The sequence below is a fragment of the Caenorhabditis elegans genome, chromosome X (genome assembly GCF_000002985.6).
Source record: "Caenorhabditis elegans chromosome X".
NCBI lineage: Eukaryota > Metazoa > Nematoda > Chromadorea > Rhabditida > Rhabditidae > Caenorhabditis > Caenorhabditis elegans.
The window spans coordinates 4,245,288-4,265,296 of NC_003284.9; the positions used below are offsets into that span (position 1 = coordinate 4,245,288).

A 20,009-nucleotide genomic window follows, 5' to 3' on the forward strand; every position below is an offset into this window, starting at 1 on the left:
AATTATAGATGAATCTGCAAGAAGGTTACTTGTTTTGGCTGACTTTTTTTGAATGGCAAGTTAGGAGAATCGCGTGATGGGAATAAACAGATAAATATGGTGAGCCGAATGTGCATCATTTTGTGGGGTGACTTTTTGTTTTATTTTTTTCACGTCGTTTCGTTGAAAACTGATAAGAAATAAGCGGGAAAAAGTGTTCGTTGAAAACCTAGTCTGATCATTTGATATTAAAATTCCAAGAACAAAATGGACAGTTGATATTACAAGAAAAAGAGTTAAGTAAAGACATACGGCACGTAAAATGATAATTTGGATAAGATAAACTCTGAAAACTGCAAAACAAAGGCGTGACAAAAATTTTGGTTAAAAAGTTTGTAAAAAAATCAAAATTTAAAAATAGTGCCAGAGGGGAAAATTAACAAAAACCACTTTTATGGTGTCAAAATTATCAAATGTTATATTAAAACTTTTCAATTTTTTTTTTGAAAAATTGTTATTGGAAGTTATTGTAGCGATAACTGTATTCTTGACATTTTTAAGAAAACTAAAGCACTCTCGCATGTTTGAATTCTTACAATGGTTTGATATTAATTTTCGACACAAAAGTTGATCATAAAATTTTAAGGAAAATGTTTTCTTGACCGATGACTTCCAAAAAAGTGGCAAAACTTAGTGATTATCAGTTATTGGAACATAATATGAAATTTTTATTTTGGCACCATAGAAGTGATTTTTAATAATTTTCCCACTGGCGCTACAAAATATTATATCAAAATGTTGTTGCTGAAAAATGTTCTGAATGAAATTTTCGAGGTGCTAGTGGTACCTCATAAAACATTTTTGTTGCTAATTTGAGGTAAAATATACATTTTTCAAAGTTCTGAAATTTTCGACGAGCATTAAAAAAAACATTCAAAAATTGAGGTGCCAACTTGTTGTTACTACATTTTGTTGGACAATTTTATCGAAAAATGGTTCAAGTTAAAATGTTAATCTTCCAAATTTTTCTCAGATGACATCCGAAATATATTCTGCAAACTTTCATATCCAGACAACAACCGGTCCCCCGTATTTTCGGAAGATTGCGAATTTCTCTCTCAATTTTATCTTTTCAATCCCTGCTGCCAACAACACAACACACCACACGTGTTGCCTTTTGTTGCCGATGAAACCTGATAAATTTTCAATGGACTTTTATCCAACACTTTCACACATTTGTTATAGTTTCAGGTTTTTTCATGTGTTTATGTCTTTATCGGCAGCAGTCACCATCAAGTAGTCGTTTATTTTCAAATTGTACATCGGCAAAAAATCACAAATAGAAACAGTGTAAAGTGTAAAGCAATGTGTTTTCAAATGAAGAGAGTACAAATGTTCCTACTCTAGTACAATATATTAATTAATTACAATCACATCTTGTAGATGATAGAAGTTGGGAAAAGAAATTATTTAAAAACGAAGGTTTGTGAGCTTTAGAAAAGCGCATTGTCGGTCTTGTTCTTCTTTTATCAACTTTTCGCAGTTCAATTGAATGAAGTCGTCACTGTTTCTGGAACACTGAATAACCTAGGGATTTTTGATAAACTACAGCTATACTTACGGGTTCGACACTTTTTCGGTTTTTGGGAATCCGAATTTCAAGTGTGTCGATTCATCGTGAATTCGGATGTTCATTTTTGGCTGGTCCATCATTTTTGGCTCTGCTGGGCGGAAGGTGGCTGAGCTGATTCTGAAATTTTCAATGGTTTTTTAAAAAGATTTTTACTATCCAAAACTTACGCTTCTCTTGTCATGAATTGGTTGAAAACTGCAGATTGAGCAACACGGACAAGTTTTGGAGTCGACATTTTCAAATTGTTTGTGTGTATTTGTGAAACTGAATATCAGGTGGCTGATGAGAGGCTCAGTCTTCAATAGCCTGCTTTTATACGCGATCTACGCCAAAGAGGCGGGGTGGCGGCTCCGATTATCGGGGCGAAGACGGCGAGGACAAAGTATACGATCGGTGATGGGAAAGATAAGAAATAGTGTGGGGAAGCGGTGGAGATGCGACCCGGCCCCTTTGGTGGGAGTATGAACAGGTACTCTTATTATTATGTTCTCCAATTTTGGTCATTGTTTTTGACAAGTGATGTCATGCCACGTAGCAACAACCGAAAGTTTGCGAGGGGAGTAAGGTCCGAAGTAAGGTCCGCAGGAAACAATGAATGAAATGAAGGGATCATAGATTATTAAGGGAAACTGATAAGGCACAATGAAAGGCAATAGTAAATGATCTAAAATAAGTTCATGTTCACATTGACTAATTGGAAACTGAACTATAGTCAGAGGAATATTGTGATGTCATTAATTCTTGGATTAATTTTCTATTCAACTGATTGGAACAGGTTTTTTCGACCAAAGATTATTTATTATCACTGAAAAATGACCCATAAAGTGTTCGTTGGGTGTTGTCAGAAAGCTAGTGGAAAATGTTGTAAAAAACTAAGTTAATAAACTAACTGGTGATGTTGGAAGTTACCGAACGCGGAAACCTTTGGCACCTGGCAACTGTCGGCTGCAGGAAGTACGGCAACTTTGCAACAACATGGCATTCAAGTTGTCTAAGCTTAGATCTTTTGTATATCATATTTTTGTCTTTTTTTCAACTTTTCGAAAAACATTTCTCACAAATACCTGAAGTTGTTCCTCAGAAAAAATTGAATAAATCCAACAAAGATAATCGAAAAACTTTAGATTTAATGTTTTCAGGTCAAGCTGATCTTCTGAATATAACTTTTTTTGCGCCCACGCTTCCAAGAGCCCAGAAGCTTAGACACTTTTGTTTTGTATGAACAGTTGAATTTAGTACTGTACTTTCATGCACAAACTTTCAGATTTAGAAGTGAATTTTTTGCCATCTTGCAATTCACGCCTTTTGGAAGGTACAATAAACATGATTGATGCTAGAAAAACGTGGAAATTTGCTGGAAATGTTCTATGTGAACAACAACGCGTACATCTGACCTGCAGAGAACAGGTGTCACTATTTGGACCGTGATCTTGGCCACCGATCTTTTGAACCTTCTCGACGAAAACGATTTTCTAATAAACAAACATCATTTGTGACTCTAAAAGACCAAGTATAAACTGAAAATTCGTCACATTTTATAAAAGAAAACAGTTCAAGTAAACGCGGAAAATATCAGCGTCTGTCAACGGCCAGTGGAGTTAATTCGAGGACATGTTGTCAAGACCCCTCACTTCTATAAATAGTAATAATCTTTTGTTTACATTCTTCCAACGGACAATTTAATATTACTGTATTGATAAATGATGGAAGTTGAGGACAAAATAAAACAATGAAAACGTCAAAAAAGGTGTTTTGCCTGTAATAACTTTTATCTGTAAAACTTGTGTATCAACAACTCTCGGTTCGAGCGAAGATTGCTTCCCAGAAAACACTTGATCACAAGTGCGATGTTGTGGAAAACAATTCGAACCGGTTCCGATTTTTCTCGATATTTTTGCAATGTAGTCGCACAATAAAACAAATGTGTCTGGGTTTTACATTGAGGCTTCAGTTTAGAATGTTTTTAGAATGTGACAAGAAATTGAAGAAAAATTATCTTGTTGAAACAAATTAGGATAAGAAGATTTGAACACTTGATAACATTAATTTTACATAATGAAGTTTTGGTTTTAAGCAAGGGTCTTTACAAATCACGTTCAGTTTTTTTTTAAATCTCATTACAAATTTTTACAAATCACTGGCGTTAATTTATATTCAGGAATACCCTTCTTAATCTATGATAGTGGAAAACTTTGTGAAGAAAACTGTTGGGTGACATTTTGTTTTTAACTGCATCAATCAAAAACGTCAGTTTTCAAAAATGCATGTTATACTACTTTGCCCGAATTTAAATTCCTCGTACATATAACTCTCAACCCATTCGTCTCTGTCTTTCAAATGCAACACGTCAGCCTGTTGCCACCACCCGGCCTCTTTTCTAACGGACCAATTACAATTGTGAATTCGAGCAGAACCACTTATGTAAATGACAGCTTCATCTTCTGGGTGTGGCGGTTTACCAGTTTCCCAGTGTCCCTCTTATTCCTCACTTTCAAAGCTCTTCTTTATGGATTCATCGTATGATTCATATTACTGCGAGGAGCCCGAGGAGCGACAAACTGCTTCAATTCGTGAGAGGAAGAGAATGTGTAGTATTAATGTGGCATTTATTGTAAGTTCAAAAAAAAAATTTTTTTTTTTGAGGTATTTCTATTTTTAATCTAATTTTCAGGAGCTCCGCAATTATATTCCAACATTTCCTTATGAAAAACGGCTCTCTAAAATTGATACCTTGAACCTGGCAATTGCATATATCAATATGTTGGATGACGTTCTGAGGTGTCTTTTTTTGTTGTATTTTGTTCCGTGAATTGTTGAAACGTGAAATTCATAAAAAACTTATGCTATTGATGAAATGTAAAAAGTTGAACTATAATAATAGGGATTAAAACTCGCGATTTTGAAAGTCTATGAGTTTTCAGAAATAATTTAACAAAATTGGTTATATATCCAATACTGTAAAAAATGATACCTAAATTTGACAGCATATTGAAAAAAATTAAACATTTTTCAGTGTTTTTCTTTCTAATAATATTTTTAGTTACTCCAAAAGTTTAATCTAAAAAAAAATTTTTTTGGGAAATTTTGAAATAGAAAATTAGAAAATAAATGTTCAATGAGTTTTATCTCACATGTATTTCTTGAAAAAAAAGGGTTGGTTTGATGTATTTCTGAAATTATCTAAATGTTCAACTTTTTGTTACAGTTTTCAGTGTTCAGTTTTTTCCGTATTTTGCGATTGCACCAAGTACGACTAAAATAACAAGGAAGTTATTGCCACTTTCATTGCTTAGTGAAATAGTCTCATTCTCAGAATAAATCAGGTTATTATGTTTCGAACCGGAGTGAAAATTAATAAATAAGAATTGAAAAATCTTTTGGGTTACTATAAAATGGATTATCGTAGTTCTACTAAAATGTTAGAGTCAACTATAATTGCAAACGAGAACTTAAGGTAAAATTTTTCAATAAATGTAGAAATAAAATTTATAAAAAACCTTTGAAGTTATGTGTTTTGGGACCTTTTTTTTGAAATTCACAAAAATATTTAATTCCAGAACACCCGAAGATTCTGGTCAGTATATTCAAAAGTGTGTTCATATGGCTCGCACAGGTCAAATCGGTGCACCAGCGTGGAGTACAAGTGGTATAGTCACAAACTTGCAAAACCCGGAAAAAAAATCAAAAATTCAGATTTGCTAGCCCGGCTCAATTGGATCAAGTGGCGTCGTCTTGGAATCGAGCCGATTGCCTAAACAAACTCTGTGTATGCGTAAACGGCAGAAAGCAAAATACCTTTTAATTGTATTTTCCACGAATACAACTCATGATTTTCTATCTTTCATTTCAATAAACATACTGATTACATTTATTGTGCCATTTCTTTGAAAAACCTTTAAAAATCTTACAAAACACATCTAGATTTTATCGTAAACTCTGGAACCTAAAATTTTCCTTTTCCAAAGCCTCAATTTTAAAGAAATTTCAACTAGGAAATGTCATGCGTGACTCCACCTACATATATAAACTTCGAATTCTTTTTCTGACTTTGATATTCTTGATCTTATCATCTTCACGTTTCTGTTTCATTGTACTTTTTTTTTGAAATTAGAGAATTTTTGAAATTCACACGTTTTTCCACAAAATTCATTTTCAGTTCCATTTCGGTTCTTACACAAAAACCAATGAAACTACTTTTATACAAATTTCTGCATAGGTTTTATCGCGTGTCTTGTTGATGCCATATTCTGAAACCAACAAGTTTTGCGATCAAAAATGAGCGTTTCATAAGAAAGAAAATGCGAAAAATGACTATTAAGAAAGCGTTATTATATGATTAAACTGCCACCGATAACGACTTCCATTCCGCAAAATACCTTACCCGCGCAACTTATAATAAAATCAGTTCCAAGTCTAAAACAGATTTCATTTTTTCACGGCTTCCAGTATCCGCCTTTGCCTGCACTTTTTCGAGCAAGCCAATTTTATGACCACCTCGTGGTATTCTGCATAACTCGACACAACAATAAATTATAAAGTTTGTTGTTTACATTGTTTTATCTTACTTTTTCAGTTTAACTGATATTTCTGAGCATAATATTTTCGAGTAATATTAAGTTTGTAAAGTTTAGTTTTTAATACATAATTGTACTTTAACAATTCTTCTAAAAAAAGAGAGTTCATACAGAGCAACTGTTAATACTGTAAATAGTAAAGCAATTGTATGTGTAAATGTAGGAAAACGAATCTTGTTTGCTCATATCATTTGAAATCATCAGATTTTCAAAATATCACTCAAAAAGCTGTGTATTATTCTTTGTTCACATGAAATCTGGAATCTGCCAACGCAAAATGAGTAACAAGAAAAATTTTGGGTGCGCGTCTATAAGCTTTCAGAAAAATCCTGCATGAAACTAGGATTTTCTCCTGTTTTACTTTTTTTTTCTAAGAATACTTTTCATCAAGAAAAGTAAATGGTGAGAAACACTAGAATAACTTCTTGAGGAAATCACTGGAAACTTAAAGGTGCACACGCAAAATTTTCCTTTTTTAAAACCACCGCATATTTCTTTGGAAAGTTTTTTTGTTTATTGAATGTAAACAGTACGACGGTTGCGGTATAGTTATAAGTTATAGGTCCGAGCAGGTGTTCAGACTCCGTTCTCTAATATTTCTTTAAAGTATTATTTTTCACAAGTGTTCCAATAGAAGTGGAAACAATAAAAGCAATGAAAAATATGGGGATAACAAGTCACTTGGGAATTCACACTAATGTATCACCTTCTAAGAAAAAAAATCACATAACAACTATACAGTTTCCACTTATTAACTATTTTCATACTTATTTAGTTTCGTGTTATAGTTTTCATAGTTTTTTAATTTGTATTAACATTACCAGAAACTTCACTGCACCATAAAACTTAACACTACTTTTCTATTCAATATTATTTCAGATTATGCCGGCTTTGCAATGGTTTTTATTCATTTCCAGTTTAATTTCAATTTTAATTTACACTATGATCGTTTTCACTTTAAAACGTCATCGATCAAATGCTCTACTTGGCGGTTCCTTTTTTAGAATTGTGGAAATGCAGGTAGATCTTTGAAATATAAGTAAACATCACACTTGATCAGAAATTTCACCAGAAAGAAAATTATATTATGGAGAAATATCAAAAGATTAATTTTCAGTATTATGCGGAACTATTTTTCTTCGTCGAATTTTCAATCACCATGCGCTTCAGAAAATATAGCTCGCTTTATGCATTTTTCGAGCCAGACACGGAATTTCACGGTATCATTCCGCGTATTGTGTCTGGATTTCATTATTATATTAAGGTAAGGTTGAATTCAAAAATTACATTTTTCTATTTTTTCTATTTTATTTCAGATTGTGGTATACATTGGGTATCTAACGTTTGCTCTGAATCGACTCACTTCCGCACTCAATATATCATCATATAACAGTGTGAATATTTCAGTATGACATTAACTTTCAATACTTAGCCCTAGTCTTCTTGATCTGTCAATGAGTTTCCTTCGTGTGTCATTATCAGTTTCAACGTGGTTTTGCATGTTTTTCAACCAATTCAAAATTACTCATTACAAATAAATGTTTTTTTCAGATTTGGACTCCAAAGCTTTTACAGCGAGTCAGAATAGTGAAATGGGCACTGCCTTTAATAGGAATTCTACCAACTCATGCTTGGCCGGGTTTTACTTATTGGTTTATGATAACTTCTTCATCTATACGATTAACAAATGATTCCTTATCCACAGCGGTATAATGCTTACTGAGAATTTGAGATAATAATTACTTTATAATTTCAGCTTGTTGCATACGTTGACGGAATTTGTTGTCTTGGAACGTGTGTTTTCTGCATGATTTGCTATACTGCAACGTGTTTCTTGATACGGAAAAATTGGAAACGTGTGAAAACTGACACGGTTTGTTGAGTTCAAAGTTTATTTTGGTAAAACTTTAAAGAACGATCCGTTACCACTTTGGATCAGAAAGTCAGGAACAGCCTCCCCAGGTGGTGCTTCCAGCTATTGTCGTCCTAACATAAATCAAAATCTCAGCCTTAAAAACATTTAGAAAAATATCTGTACTTTAAGGTATTCCGAAAAAACAATGCACAATCTGCTGCAGAAAGAAGTCTACTTGTTTCCGCCATTTTATCATTTATCGTGTTAATATTGAACACTGCTGTACAAGTTGTTACCATTTTAATATCCTGGGGTGGTGCGACAACATTACTTTTTGTTCAAGACCTCTCGTAAGTCATAGTTTTTCCAGAAAATTGTCATCACAAACCAGGAACTGGAAAAAAATTAATCTCATTCGACCTTCTAGAACAAACACATTAAATATATAAGAGTGTTTTGCTGTGCCCAAACAGCTGGTGAAACTTTAATAATTTTCAGATATCCTATGATTGATCTTATGTATTCCCATTTTCCATGGGCGTTATTAGTCACGTCGGGAGTTCTGAGGAAGCAAATGATTTACGATACAAAAATTTTCCTACGAACGTAATATTTATCTGGTGAAGGGTAGCATCTTTCAAAAAATGTTTTAAATTTCAGGGCTTTCAAGCTTGACGATGCATCGGTGAACACAATACGGGTTGGGCATACTGTATCTCCCGCCACACAGAAAACAACAAATAGGACGCTGGCTTAATTGGTTTACGTGTAGTTTTAGGCACTTTTGAAACAGCATTGTCACTGTTAACTATTGTTTGGAATGTTGTTATAAAAAATTTGAATGTGTACTCATTTAATTTACAACTGAATTATGGGTTTAGCTGAATTTTTCAGGAAACAAAATGTTTTTTACTAAGGAACAACGGAAGGTCCAAAGAATTTCATGAACAATTACAATGGGAAATTTAAATTCACATTGTGAAAATTTTTTTACAGCGACTTTCTCATAATAAAGTCTAATTTTGAGCAAAATCATTAGAGTTTTGAACTCACCGGTTTTTACTACCTTGTTTTGTAGTAAACTTATCAGAGTGAACCCAGTTTGGCTTTTGTGAATGAATATAGCAGTTGCATGATCAAGACCCAATGATGTATGGGAAACACAGTAAATTAATGCAAATGGGAATGCAATGTATTGTCATTGCAGCGGATGTGGCAAGATCACCACGCATCTCCAAAAACCGTATTTGGAATTCTAATTTCAAGTATCAGTGTGCTAATTTACAAACAAATAGTTAGTTTTTGGTCCAAAAGTTCACAAAATTTTATTTAAAATAGTACTGCTATATTTGAATGATTAGACTATTTGAAATATTCTCAAATGTTTTCATGGTACACGTGTTTCAAGAACTCACATTTTCAGTGAACTTAATGTCTAATTTCTGCTTTTTCAGATTTTTTTTTGTTGATATTTTTGGATTTTCGAATTCTCAAGTTTCATCAATTAAAAAAAAATTTAATGAGTATGAAATTTGTTTGGTAAAACAAAAAATCTCCAAATGTTAATCCTCTTATTCCTCCCAACCATTGTGTTTCTCAATTAGACAAATCGTCAGTGTCTCGAGTGCCCTTCGTCAATCGATAAACTGACCTCTGTCTTCCCAACCAACACACTGAGACGCGCTCTCCACACAACGCTGGCCTAGAATTCTCCATTGCCGCGTCCTCTCGACTGCACACACATTCAAACACACACTCTTTGCCCGGTTTAATACAGTTTTGCATTTTTCTCACGAATAACGACGGTTTTTTTTTTCCATTTTTTATTGTCTGTTTTATAGAATAAAAATGAATGCCAACGATTTGTTTGGTGGCCTTAGTGAGAGCAGTGGGAGCAGTGACGAAGACGACGACACTGTGATGCCACAACCAACAGGCGCTCACAATGTGCTTGCAGATTTGGAGCTCAGGTAATCTTTGCTTATATTATTAAAATTATATCATATTATTTTTTCAGCGATGACGATGGAGATGAGGATTTTTCAAGAGATGGAATGCGCTCTGACGAAAACCAAATTTCGCCGGGACAGGAGTCCGTACCAACTCCGATCACACCGAGAGCACCAGTCGTCTTTTCACTTTCCGACGGAGAGGATTCTATGGATATGCCGGACATCGACCAGATGATGATGAAACGGAATGCCGCTGCTGCCGCGGCCGCTGCTGCAGAAGAGCAAGCTGCTCGAGAAGCTGAAGCTGATAGAGTTGCGGAGGCGAACAGAGCTGCGGAAACCGCCAAGACTGCTGAGAAGCGAAAAGTGAGTCATTTCTTGTTTCCCGACGATGTATAATTATAATATAATTGTAGATTGATAAAATTTCAAAAAGCGAGCCACCAAGAAAGCAGCCACGTCATGATGATAACTCTGAAGCTGGGCCCAGCGGGCAGATTTCGGTACGTAAAATCTGTGATACTTAACTAATTCAAAAAGAAATGGACTGAATATATTGGTTACCCAATATTAATCGCCGATGAAACACTTTTCAATTACAGGGAGACGACGACCTTCTGGACACAAACATTTCGCTGGAAAGCTTCGACTTGAGCAAAGTAAACGATGCAAGGTACCAAGCATTGATTCAACAACATCAGCCGGAAGAAGAAGCGTAAGATTTTATAGAAGAAGTATCGATGCGTTTATATAAGAACAAAAAGCACCCAAACGGACAAATTTCGTATGGAGACTTCTCAAAAACTTCCTCAAATTTTTTTGACCGTTCACAATCTTGAGAAAACACTAATTTTAGCCAACATTTCCAATTTTGCAACGTTTGCGTGTCGCAGCAGTATATAAATATAAATGAGTAGAATCCAGAATTAATATAACTCCTTTAACACGCTGGCACATTCGATTATCTAATTTATTCATTTTTCAGGCCTGGCCCCTCACGTCCAGCACCAGCTCGTCCAGCGCGGAAACTTGACGATGAAGAAGAAAATGAGCTTTCGCGATTGAAGACACAAGTTTTGCTTTCCAACTTTTCACAAGAGCAACTGGAAAGATATGAGTCATACAGACGGTAATATTGGTAATAAAACACAAAAAAATAATAAATGATGAACTTCAGCTCTTCATTCCAAAAGTCGACTATTCGCCGTTTGATCAGTCAGTACACTGGAGGAGTGAACGTTGGACAGAGTGTGGTCATCGCTATCGCAGGATTGGCTAAGGTGTTCGTCGGTGAAGTTGTCGAAGAAGCATTGGATATTCGTGACATAAATGAGGAAGAAGCTAGCAATCCACTACAGCCGCATCATATTCGTCAAGCGTTCCTCCGGCTCGGAGAGCAAGGAAAGCTATTCCCACCAATTGGTCCGAAACAATCCCATCTTGAGTGAATAATTATTTTTCTTTGGTTTTCCGTTTCATTTTTATTGCTTTGTTTTACATATAATCAGATTCTAATGAAAAAAAGTAATCACTGACTGCCTATGTGGAAACAGAAAACTTTAAGTTACATTTTGACCGGAAATTTGTTTCTCTGACATTTCAAAAAATGTCACGTGCACAAATATCAACATAGAACTAACTAGAAATATATCTAACCAACTTATTTTTTCTGAAAGCAGTGATCAACAATTTGCCGTTACATAATTGTAGATGTCGGCGCAGTTTAGTTTGACACGGACACTCGCCAACTCTCAATGTGCTCTGACCAGTCTGACTCGCGATGCCTTTGGAGCAAACGTTGCTTTTCATATTAGGCCTGATTTCAGCTCTTTTATATTCAATGATTGTGAGAACACTTAGAAAACATAGAAAAACATCTCTTCTCGGAGGAACTTTCTTCAAGCTTGTTGAGCTGCAGGTATAATAACTTTCTCCTAGAAATCTTTTTTATTAAATACTCTTTACAGTTTTACGCTGAATTAGTTTTCTTTATCGAATTTTCGATCACAATGCGGTTCCGAAAGTATACAGATTTTTACATGCTGTTTGAGCCAGATACAGTATTTATTGGTATTATTCCGCGAATTATTTCTGGCATACATTACTACATTAAGGTATATTTTTTAGTGATCTGGAAAACGTTTTCAAAAATTAAATAAATCCGCCGAGTTTCATAATCAGACCTTGAGAAGTCGTTAAAAGTCGTTAAAACATAGTTCAAAAAAAGAGTAAACTATGAATAATGCGGTAATTGAGCTTACTAGTTCTCCACGTTTTTGTACGTAGAGACTCCGGCTTTTTTGAGAAAATGTATGTTAAAGCTCATAAGTACCAAAATTCGTCATGCTTTGTGCACCTGAAAGTCAACAAACTATTATACAAACACCAACACAACCCGTAGAATTAACGATTAAAATGTGCAAAATGAATTATAAATTTATTAAAAATTATCTTTCAGCTATCTAGTATAGGCTAGTAAAAGTGGAGGTTATAGCTAAATTTTAACTTTTTCTGTTCAATTTTTTGAATTTCGGAGTTATGTAAAAAGCAACTAACGTAGCTACTTTGCTAATAAAAGTAATCAACAAATGCACATTTTCCAGCTTGTTGTCTACATAGGTTATTTGTTTTTTGCTGTTAATCGACTTTTCACCGCTTTGATGGTGTCTTCATACGACAAGGATAACATTTCGGTTTGTTGAAATTCCAAAATTTTCAATATTTATTATGTCTTTCAGGTATGGGGTACAAAAACATTGCAGCGGATAGCCATTGTTCAGTGGTCTATTCCAATTCTTGGACTTCTGCCAACACATGCGTGGCCCAATTTTGACTTTTACCTTCTCATTACTCCAACTGCAATGCGGCTGAATAACGATGCAGTTTCAACAGCGGTATTCAAAAAAAAATATTAGTTGAAAATTATTGTTCAAACTTCAGCTAATTGCCTACATTGACGGAATGTGTTGTTTGGTGACTTGTGCATTTTGTATGATTTGTTACATTATAACAATGATACTCATTAAAAAGAATTGGAAGAAAAGCTCAAACACGGTACAAAATTTTCAGATTTTCAAATCAGAGGTGCGCGGCAATTTTTCATAATTGCCGATTATCGAAGTTTTCGAAAATCGGCAAGCGCTAAAATTTCCCAAAAAAAGTAATATTTTCTGCAAATTTAGGCGCTTTTAAATTTGTTTTTATTGTTCACTTTTTAAGTTGAAAATTCAAAAACCATCGAATGTTTTTTTTTTTCATATTTGGCAACTGTTGCAACTGCCCGAAATTTCCAATTACTGTTCATCCCTGCTATACCATTCAATTTTAAGGTCTTCAAGAAAACAGGCGCAACTGCAGAACGAAGCCTATTCATTTCTTCATTTTTATCGTTTTGTGTCCTAATGCTAAACTTGACTGTGCAAATATTGAAAATTTGTATTTCTCTGGGTGGAATGACGAATATATTTTCAGTTTACGATGTTTCGTGAGTTTATCCAAAAACAAAAACCGTGACTTGTCTCACTAATCCCGGTAGTTGAAAATCGTTGTAACTCTGAATTATAATTTGTAGGTATCCCATGGTGGACTTAATGTACTCACATTATCCTTGGGTACTTCTCGTGACTTCATCTGTTCTTAGACGTCAACTTATATACGATGTGAAGATGCTTATAAGAAAGTAAGTGGATTTTTGTGTGCGTGGGGGTCATAATGAAGTTAAACTTATAGCTCACTGAAACTGGACGAAGCATCAATGAGCCTGTCTCGTGGCGGACAAACGAATGCCGTCTCAAAAACGACACCTGCAACTTGACCAAACAATTTTCGCTTTCGTTCTATATTTGGAAGAATAAAGACCACTTTGTTCTCATGTTTTTTATCTAGGATGCAATCTTTTTTCTTATTTCACGGTGTTTCTCTTTTTTTTCCCGATTTTTTTCCTGATTCTTCAGTGGCTGCCTGCATAATTGCATAATTTCATTAGTTTAGTTTAGTTTTTTTTTAAATTTAATTTTTTAAGCAGTATGGGATAAACTGATTTTTTAAATGAAATTTTCAAGGCTCTGTTTACAGTATAAAAAACATGGCAAAATCAAAAGGATTTATTATGATCCTAAATATTCAAATTCAAAAATTTCCGAATTAGAGGCGATTCGGGCAGAATTTTATTTCAGACTTGTTTTGTTCAAACCAGTATCTATCGCTTTGGATTTTCTGGAGTATCACAAGTGAGGGATGCACTTGAATATAGTGCTAGAAAAAGCAAACATTCTAGTTAAACTTTTGAAAAATGTCGGACATTTTTTATTGTGTTCATTTAAAAAGTTGAAAAAATCCGTTTGTAATTTTTTTACAATTTTTATACTAAAGTTTAGCTCCTTTGTATCTGAACATCGTAAAAGTTCAAACCAGCAACATTACTTAAAATTTCACAAAAAGTCCAGATTTCTTGAACATTTTGAATTTTTTGTTATGATTTTTGAGTATTTATTTGTGATAATGATGTTAAACTGCAAATCTTCAAAAATAATGCTAAAGCGCTAAGAGACCATTTTGTAAAAATTTGGCGCCGTCGTAGAACAGAAGTAGAAGAAGAAAAACAGGCAGTATTAAAGTCGTCTATTCAACTTTAACAAAATTTTTAACTCTCGTCTATGTTTGAAGCTTGAGATATAAATTATTTACATAAACATAATACATAAATATAAGCCAATCAAAAAAAAATTCGAAGATTAATTCAATCATTTCCGCCAATTTACTGATTTTTATTCAATTATTCGGGGTAGGTACACAAATTTGTCAAATATTTGGTTTCTATCAAAAAAAAAACTTGTGTTCACAAAATAACGTGAATCTATCAAATTGTGCTAAATAGGAGAATAATCAAATTAAACAATCTTTTCAGCCGCTTACAGGATTCCAAAACTGAAGATTTTTTAAAAGTTTATATTTGATGTCAGAAAGGAAAAATTACACAGCACAGAACTATTCAATTTATCCAAAAATGCAATGTTTGATTCATTTTGTTTTGCAAATTTTTTTTTTTAAAAATAAAGTTATATGGACATACATATAATACACATGTTTTCTGTTGTAAGCGAATTATTATCCCTTGTATATTCTCACACATTTCCGCCATCTTCCATCTTAAAAATAAACATACGGCGTACGCCGTTCCCTCTGCTGCTGTCCCACTGCTGCAAGTCCGCAATGTGTCGTCAATTCCGATGTGTGCACCCGCGGTGACGTTTGCGGTACACACACGCAAGTTGCTAAGCCACACACGTTCGTCGACTCTATTTCTCGTCCGTGCTCATTGATTTTTAGAACTTAAATTAGTTTTTACAAATAATTTATTGTTAATTTTCAGGTATGAAAACCGTAACCCTACTACTGGCGTTAATTAGCCATGTAGCCTCTAATCTTTTAATGCCCGGAATATACACAGAGGTTGTAGAAATTCAACAGGGAAAGGTAGAGTTTTGTTAATCAAATTTTAAAAATCAATCCTCATTTCTTTAGTATCAACTGATTGGAGTCCCACAAGCTGCTCTCAATGGAACGGTCGTTCAACTTGAATTCACATGTGATCCGGAAGTTGAACTTGAGTTTGATGTAAGTTTTCAGCTATAAATATTGATTTTTTTTTTTGAAGTAATTCAACTTCATCTAATTATTTTCCACTCGGACGTAACATGAGTCAACTATTATTTCGAAATCGATTATTCAAACTCCTCTTATCTATATTTTTTCTATAGCTATAATTTTCAGACTGAATTTGTCCTTCGCTCTTCGCCATGTGACAAGGAATTCTTTAACACGAAGGAAAACGAGAGACGCCAAAATCTGGTCAGAATATATGAGCTGGAAGAAAAAAAAAGTATTATTGTTTTTTTCAGGTTTTCTACTTCAACGAAACAAATCAAAATCATATCCCTGATACATTCGATTACAACGAAATAGTGTACTACAAGTCTCCAGTGCAAACTATTTCCTGCAAAGGTTCTCATGGACGTTTCCTGTTCCCCAACCCAACTGGACCAATGGCAGTAAAACAAGTAACACCAGTACACGTAGACAGAGTAAAGAGAGATGCTGGTCTTGGATCTTTCCATCCTGCACAGAGTATTCCAAGAGACGGAATTTATTACATGATAATTAAGGTAATCCTGGAAAACAATAACTTGAAAGTATAACTCTAATAAACTTCAGGTCGTCGGGAAGTCATTCCCATCTAGTCCGAATTCAAACACCAACGTCACAATTTCGGTGCAATGGAAAGCACCGTATGGGTATTTGTCTGCAATCGACTGGCCACTGCTAAGGTATTTCAACTTGAAAAAATATATGCTAGAATAAATAAGTCACTGAACGTTTTTTTTTTGGTTCCCAGAGAATGAAAATTTGATATTAAATCTAAAATCCAAATTGAACTTGAGTAAATTTCTGAAACTTTATAATTTGTATCAGCTATCAATTTCTGGCCTCCCAAAACTACCCAGTGAATAGCTGAGATCTGAGTCCGAAAATCATTGAGTAAAAAAGTAAAAAAGCACTAGAATTCAATATATTTTTTAGCTCACCGAAAACAACAATTTAGGGTCGTCCTATTTTTGCACTTGAATGTTAAGCAAATCATATTTTGAATAATAGTCATAATATAATTTGAATTAATTTCAAAAAAAATTCCTGACTTTCGAAAAATATATTGTCAAAACCACGAAACTGAAAGCTGACATGAAAATACTATACATTCTGAAAGAGATTCATCTGCTTCCATCTCTAAGTTTATTGAAAACCTAGTTGTTATAGAGTTACTATAACCACGGCAGAAGTCATATTCATATGCTCTTGCTCTTTTCAAAATTAAGTTTTCTACGTTTTTTTTTCATGATCTCGGGAGTATTACAACCAGTTACAGATTCTACAAAATCATGTGTGTCTTCTACTCGGCTCTAGCTCTCATTTGGGTTTACTGTTGCATTAAGTACTATCGTGATATTCTTCGAATTCAATATTGGATTGGTAAGATCTTAAACGATTTACTGATTGAAATTTGAATTCCTTAACTTTGCTAGATGCCTGTAATTTCATTTTAAAATTATCAAAAACTTAATATTAATTAAACAGGCGGCGTCATTGTGCTCGGAATGGTGGAGAAGGCGTTCTTCTTGTCGGAATACGCAACCATGAACGACACTGGATCAAGCATTGACGGAATTCTGGAAGTGGCTGAAATTGTGTCATGTGCCAAGAAGACAATGTCAAGAGTGCTAGTGATAATTGTTTGCGTGGGATATGGAGTAGTGAAGCCAAGATTGGGGCAAACTTTGAATCAAGTCGCAGGCGTTGGTCTTGTTTATTTCATTTTCTGCTCAATTGAAGGAATTGCGAGAGTTTCCAAGGTATATTTGGAAGTTAATTTTTGAAAAATCATAAGGCCGTCTTATAAAAATAGTACTATTCTTTTTGATCTTGGTGGGTTTGTGGCAAAGAGTTTTGTCAAATTCACTTCCGAAAAAGTTAAACTGACAGTCATCCCGAAAATATTATTTTTTTATTTCCTCTAGAAAGTACTTAATTTCCAAAAAAATATTTTCAATACAACTTATATATTATGCATTAAAGCTATTGGTGGTAGCGCAAATATGAAAATAAAAATTTTAACTGGCTCAATTCAAAAGAGCGCTGACAAAATATATTACAAAATTTATCACTTTTTCAGTTAGGACAATTTAACATTAATTCAATTGCAAAAATAAAGTTATGGCTTTTAGCAGGTTTCCTAAAATACTTTAAAACCATATCTATTGCGACTGATCAAAATTTTGAAAAAAAAAACGCCTCATATAAAAATTAATTTTTCAACTTGTCCGTATCGTATCGGCCGGAAATTATTTTTTAAAGAACCGTCTTTAAAGAATTTGGTATTTTAAATAGTTTCAGGCATTAAGCAGAATTTTTTTTTCAAAATCATCGAACAATATTGAAAAGGTGTTTGCTGATAAGATTAGATCGAAGTAAGGTGTTATTTTAAATATAATGCACAAACTCGTTGTTAGGAAAAAATCGATAAACATACATCTTCGTTCTTCCAGAACACGGTTGAGGCGACCCGACAAAAACAGTTCGCTGCTCTGCCTCTCGTACTCACCGAGATGATCATCTTCTATTGGATATTCACATCGCTGGCTTCCACAATCCGCATGCTCCGTCTCAAAAGAAACGATATCAAGCTCAATGTGTACCGTCATTTCGCCAACACTTTGGCGTTCTCCGTTATTGCATCAGTTATCTTCATGCTGTGGAGTATGATTTACCACATCTTCCCGACTTGTCGTGTTGATTGGAAAGAACTGTTAGTTTGTATAAATCTTTAAAAATTATAAAAACTTTTTTTGCAGGTGGGTCGACACTGCTTTCTGGCACGTGCTCTTCTGTTTTATCCTAGTTGTCATTATGATTCTCTGGCGTCCATCACAAAATAATCAACGATATGCTTTCACACCTCTTCTTGATGACAGTGAAGATGAAAACGATCAAGGTGAGCATTGGATGTTAAAGTTTGAGTATGCATCTATTGTAGTCCAAAAAGACATATGACCATAGTAAATCACTTCAAACGTTATCAATTTCAATTTTCAATTTTCACAAAAAAATCTAATCTTTAACTAACATCAATCAAATACACTCTTCATTCAGACGAAATTTTCAACGCATTTGCTCCTGGATACGATATTCTCACCGCCCGGACATCTGGATCTGGGGCTGAAACTAGAAAACTTAGAGAAGCTGAGAAGGAGCAAGAGAGAAAAGATGAAGCTATTAAGGTTTTTGTACAATTTTTGATTAAATATTTCATGCGTATCTTTCAGGAGGACTTGAAATGGATTGAGGAAAATATTCCGACAACACTGGCTGATACACTTATCGGAGGTCTGGATGACAATGAAGAATTCGAGTCAAAACAGCTGGAAGTTAGCAAGATGTTATAATTTGGTACCTGTGTCATTGTTCTTTCTCATTTGACGTCATGTTATGCATTCCATCGATTCACAATGTTCTTCAAAAAACTCGTTACTTTATAATTAATTTAGTGCAATACGGTTAGTCCGTGTGTGTTCTGCAATTCAAATTTCACGTGGTGTATAGTTTTATACGGATGGTCCTTTATCTTTTGACTAAATGTTCGTTCGAAAGTTTGTATTTTTATTGTAAATTTTTTGAATGCGATAATAATAGCTTATTTTGGTGTGTTGTGCTTACTTAATGATTTGTGAATAAAGAAAATGAAGATAATCATATCAAATAAATAATTGCAGATTTTTTAACTTTTAAAGTTGTTGGAACTTATTTGGTAGCCGACCCAGAGGGTAAAACTGGTAATTTTCTAACCAGTGAAAATAAAAACACAACCAAATGTCACGTTTGTTTAAAAATTACCACATTTTAAAAATATTTTTCTAGTCGCGCAACGTTCTCCCAACGCTATTGCTCAATGTCGCCCAATTCACCGATTTCATGAGGATTTTTAACAGGTGTGAATTAACTGGTGCCTGGAAACATTTTAAAATCTCAAAATCAGTTTGATGAAATTAGTTACCTATTTTTTCAGTTGACATTAAAAACTTCCACAATTTTCAAACTTCGACAATATTACTCAAAAAATGTTTTCTAGTTCTCACAATTCAAAGTGGACTGTTAAATAAAATAAGTACGACGATGTTCCCACAAATGTAACCGTGTTTCATTTCAGCCGTTTCAATGTTTACCACAAAGTGCTTGTTTGTTTGTTGGGGCTTGTCATTAATCTGTAACAAAGCTGTAATAATATGCATTTCTGATAATGTAAGCGCCAATAACAGTACAAAAATAAACTTCATACAATATTCTACATAGAAAGAAAATGCATGGATGTGCTTAAAGATGTATTGGTCACGAAAAAGCGGCCAAAGCTTAAAGCTTAGAAGTTGAAAGAATACAGTGCCCAAGTTCTAGGCAGTGTGCATTCACAA

At 34.1% G+C, this 20,009-nt stretch overlaps 6 protein-coding genes across 9 annotated transcripts; 5 read left to right on the forward strand and 1 right to left on the reverse strand.

Annotated features, from left to right (window-relative positions):
* Positions 1 to 1,266: 1,266 nt before the first annotated feature.
* F48D6.4 lies at positions 1,267 to 1,925 on the reverse strand. Of its 3 annotated transcripts, none has more exons than NM_076323.8 (3): positions 1,780 to 1,898; positions 1,601 to 1,729; positions 1,267 to 1,557 (listed from the first exon to the last, which is right to left on the reverse strand). In NM_076323.8, exons 1-3 carry the CDS (start codon positions 1,845 to 1,847, stop codon positions 1,524 to 1,526), a joined length of 231 nt encoding a protein of 76 aa, NP_508724.1. In that variant the 5' UTR covers positions 1,848 to 1,898; the 3' UTR covers positions 1,267 to 1,523. The 3 variants fall into 3 exon arrangements, with proteins under 3 accessions (NP_508724.1, NP_508723.1, NP_508722.1); NM_076322.6 differs by having other exon boundaries at positions 1,269 to 1,543; positions 1,780 to 1,925; NM_076321.8 differs by having other exon boundaries at positions 1,270 to 1,549; positions 1,780 to 1,896.
* A 2,036-nt stretch (positions 1,926 to 3,961) lies between these two features.
* On the forward strand, positions 3,962 to 5,479 carry hlh-13 (Helix-loop-helix protein 13). Its single transcript, NM_076324.5, has 4 exons — positions 3,962 to 4,223; positions 4,284 to 4,390; positions 5,170 to 5,258; positions 5,306 to 5,479. Exons 1-4 carry the CDS (start codon positions 4,038 to 4,040, stop codon positions 5,365 to 5,367), a joined length of 444 nt encoding a protein of 147 aa, NP_508725.1. The 5' UTR covers positions 3,962 to 4,037; the 3' UTR covers positions 5,368 to 5,479.
* A 1,580-nt stretch (positions 5,480 to 7,059) lies between these two features.
* srv-5 (Serpentine receptor class gamma) lies at positions 7,060 to 8,887 on the forward strand (the record flags this gene model as incomplete). 2 transcript variants are annotated; one of them, NM_001029517.3, is made up of 8 exons in its annotated part: positions 7,060 to 7,206; positions 7,304 to 7,450; positions 7,503 to 7,580; positions 7,738 to 7,893; positions 7,943 to 8,059; positions 8,231 to 8,391; positions 8,540 to 8,647; positions 8,702 to 8,887. In NM_001029517.3, the coding sequence occupies 8 exons, from the start codon at positions 7,069 to 7,071 to the stop codon at positions 8,796 to 8,798; spliced, it is 1,002 nt and encodes a 333-aa protein (NP_001024688.1). The 2 variants fall into 2 exon arrangements, with proteins under 2 accessions (NP_001024688.1, NP_001024689.1); NM_001029518.3 differs by having other exon boundaries at positions 7,069 to 7,206; positions 7,503 to 7,592; positions 8,702 to 8,798.
* A 995-nt stretch (positions 8,888 to 9,882) lies between these two features.
* Positions 9,883 to 11,525, forward strand: taf-11.1 (Transcription initiation factor TFIID subunit 11). Its single transcript, NM_076326.5, has 6 exons — positions 9,883 to 10,011; positions 10,059 to 10,359; positions 10,410 to 10,496; positions 10,596 to 10,708; positions 10,979 to 11,122; positions 11,171 to 11,525. Exons 1-6 carry the CDS (start codon positions 9,890 to 9,892, stop codon positions 11,439 to 11,441), a joined length of 1,038 nt encoding a protein of 345 aa, NP_508727.1. The 5' UTR covers positions 9,883 to 9,889; the 3' UTR covers positions 11,442 to 11,525.
* A 248-nt stretch (positions 11,526 to 11,773) lies between these two features.
* Positions 11,774 to 14,034, forward strand: srv-6 (Serpentine receptor class gamma; the record flags this gene model as incomplete). Its single annotated transcript, NM_076327.4, has 8 exons — positions 11,774 to 11,911; positions 11,961 to 12,107; positions 12,597 to 12,686; positions 12,732 to 12,887; positions 12,934 to 13,047; positions 13,323 to 13,477; positions 13,565 to 13,672; positions 13,723 to 14,034. The coding sequence occupies 8 exons, from the start codon at positions 11,774 to 11,776 to the stop codon at positions 13,805 to 13,807; spliced, it is 993 nt and encodes a 330-aa protein (NP_508728.3). The 3' UTR covers positions 13,808 to 14,034.
* A 1,330-nt stretch (positions 14,035 to 15,364) lies between these two features.
* C52B9.4 (GOST seven transmembrane domain-containing protein) lies at positions 15,365 to 19,293 on the forward strand. Its single transcript, NM_076328.9, has 11 exons — positions 15,365 to 15,468; positions 15,517 to 15,609; positions 15,766 to 15,843; positions 15,894 to 16,157; positions 16,207 to 16,319; positions 16,916 to 17,019; positions 17,125 to 17,399; positions 18,093 to 18,352; positions 18,399 to 18,538; positions 18,697 to 18,824; positions 18,870 to 19,293. The coding sequence occupies exons 1-11, from the start codon at positions 15,367 to 15,369 to the stop codon at positions 18,987 to 18,989; spliced, it is 1,677 nt and encodes a 558-aa protein (NP_508729.2). The 5' UTR covers positions 15,365 to 15,366; the 3' UTR covers positions 18,990 to 19,293.
* The last annotated feature ends 716 nt before the right edge of the window (positions 19,294 to 20,009 follow it).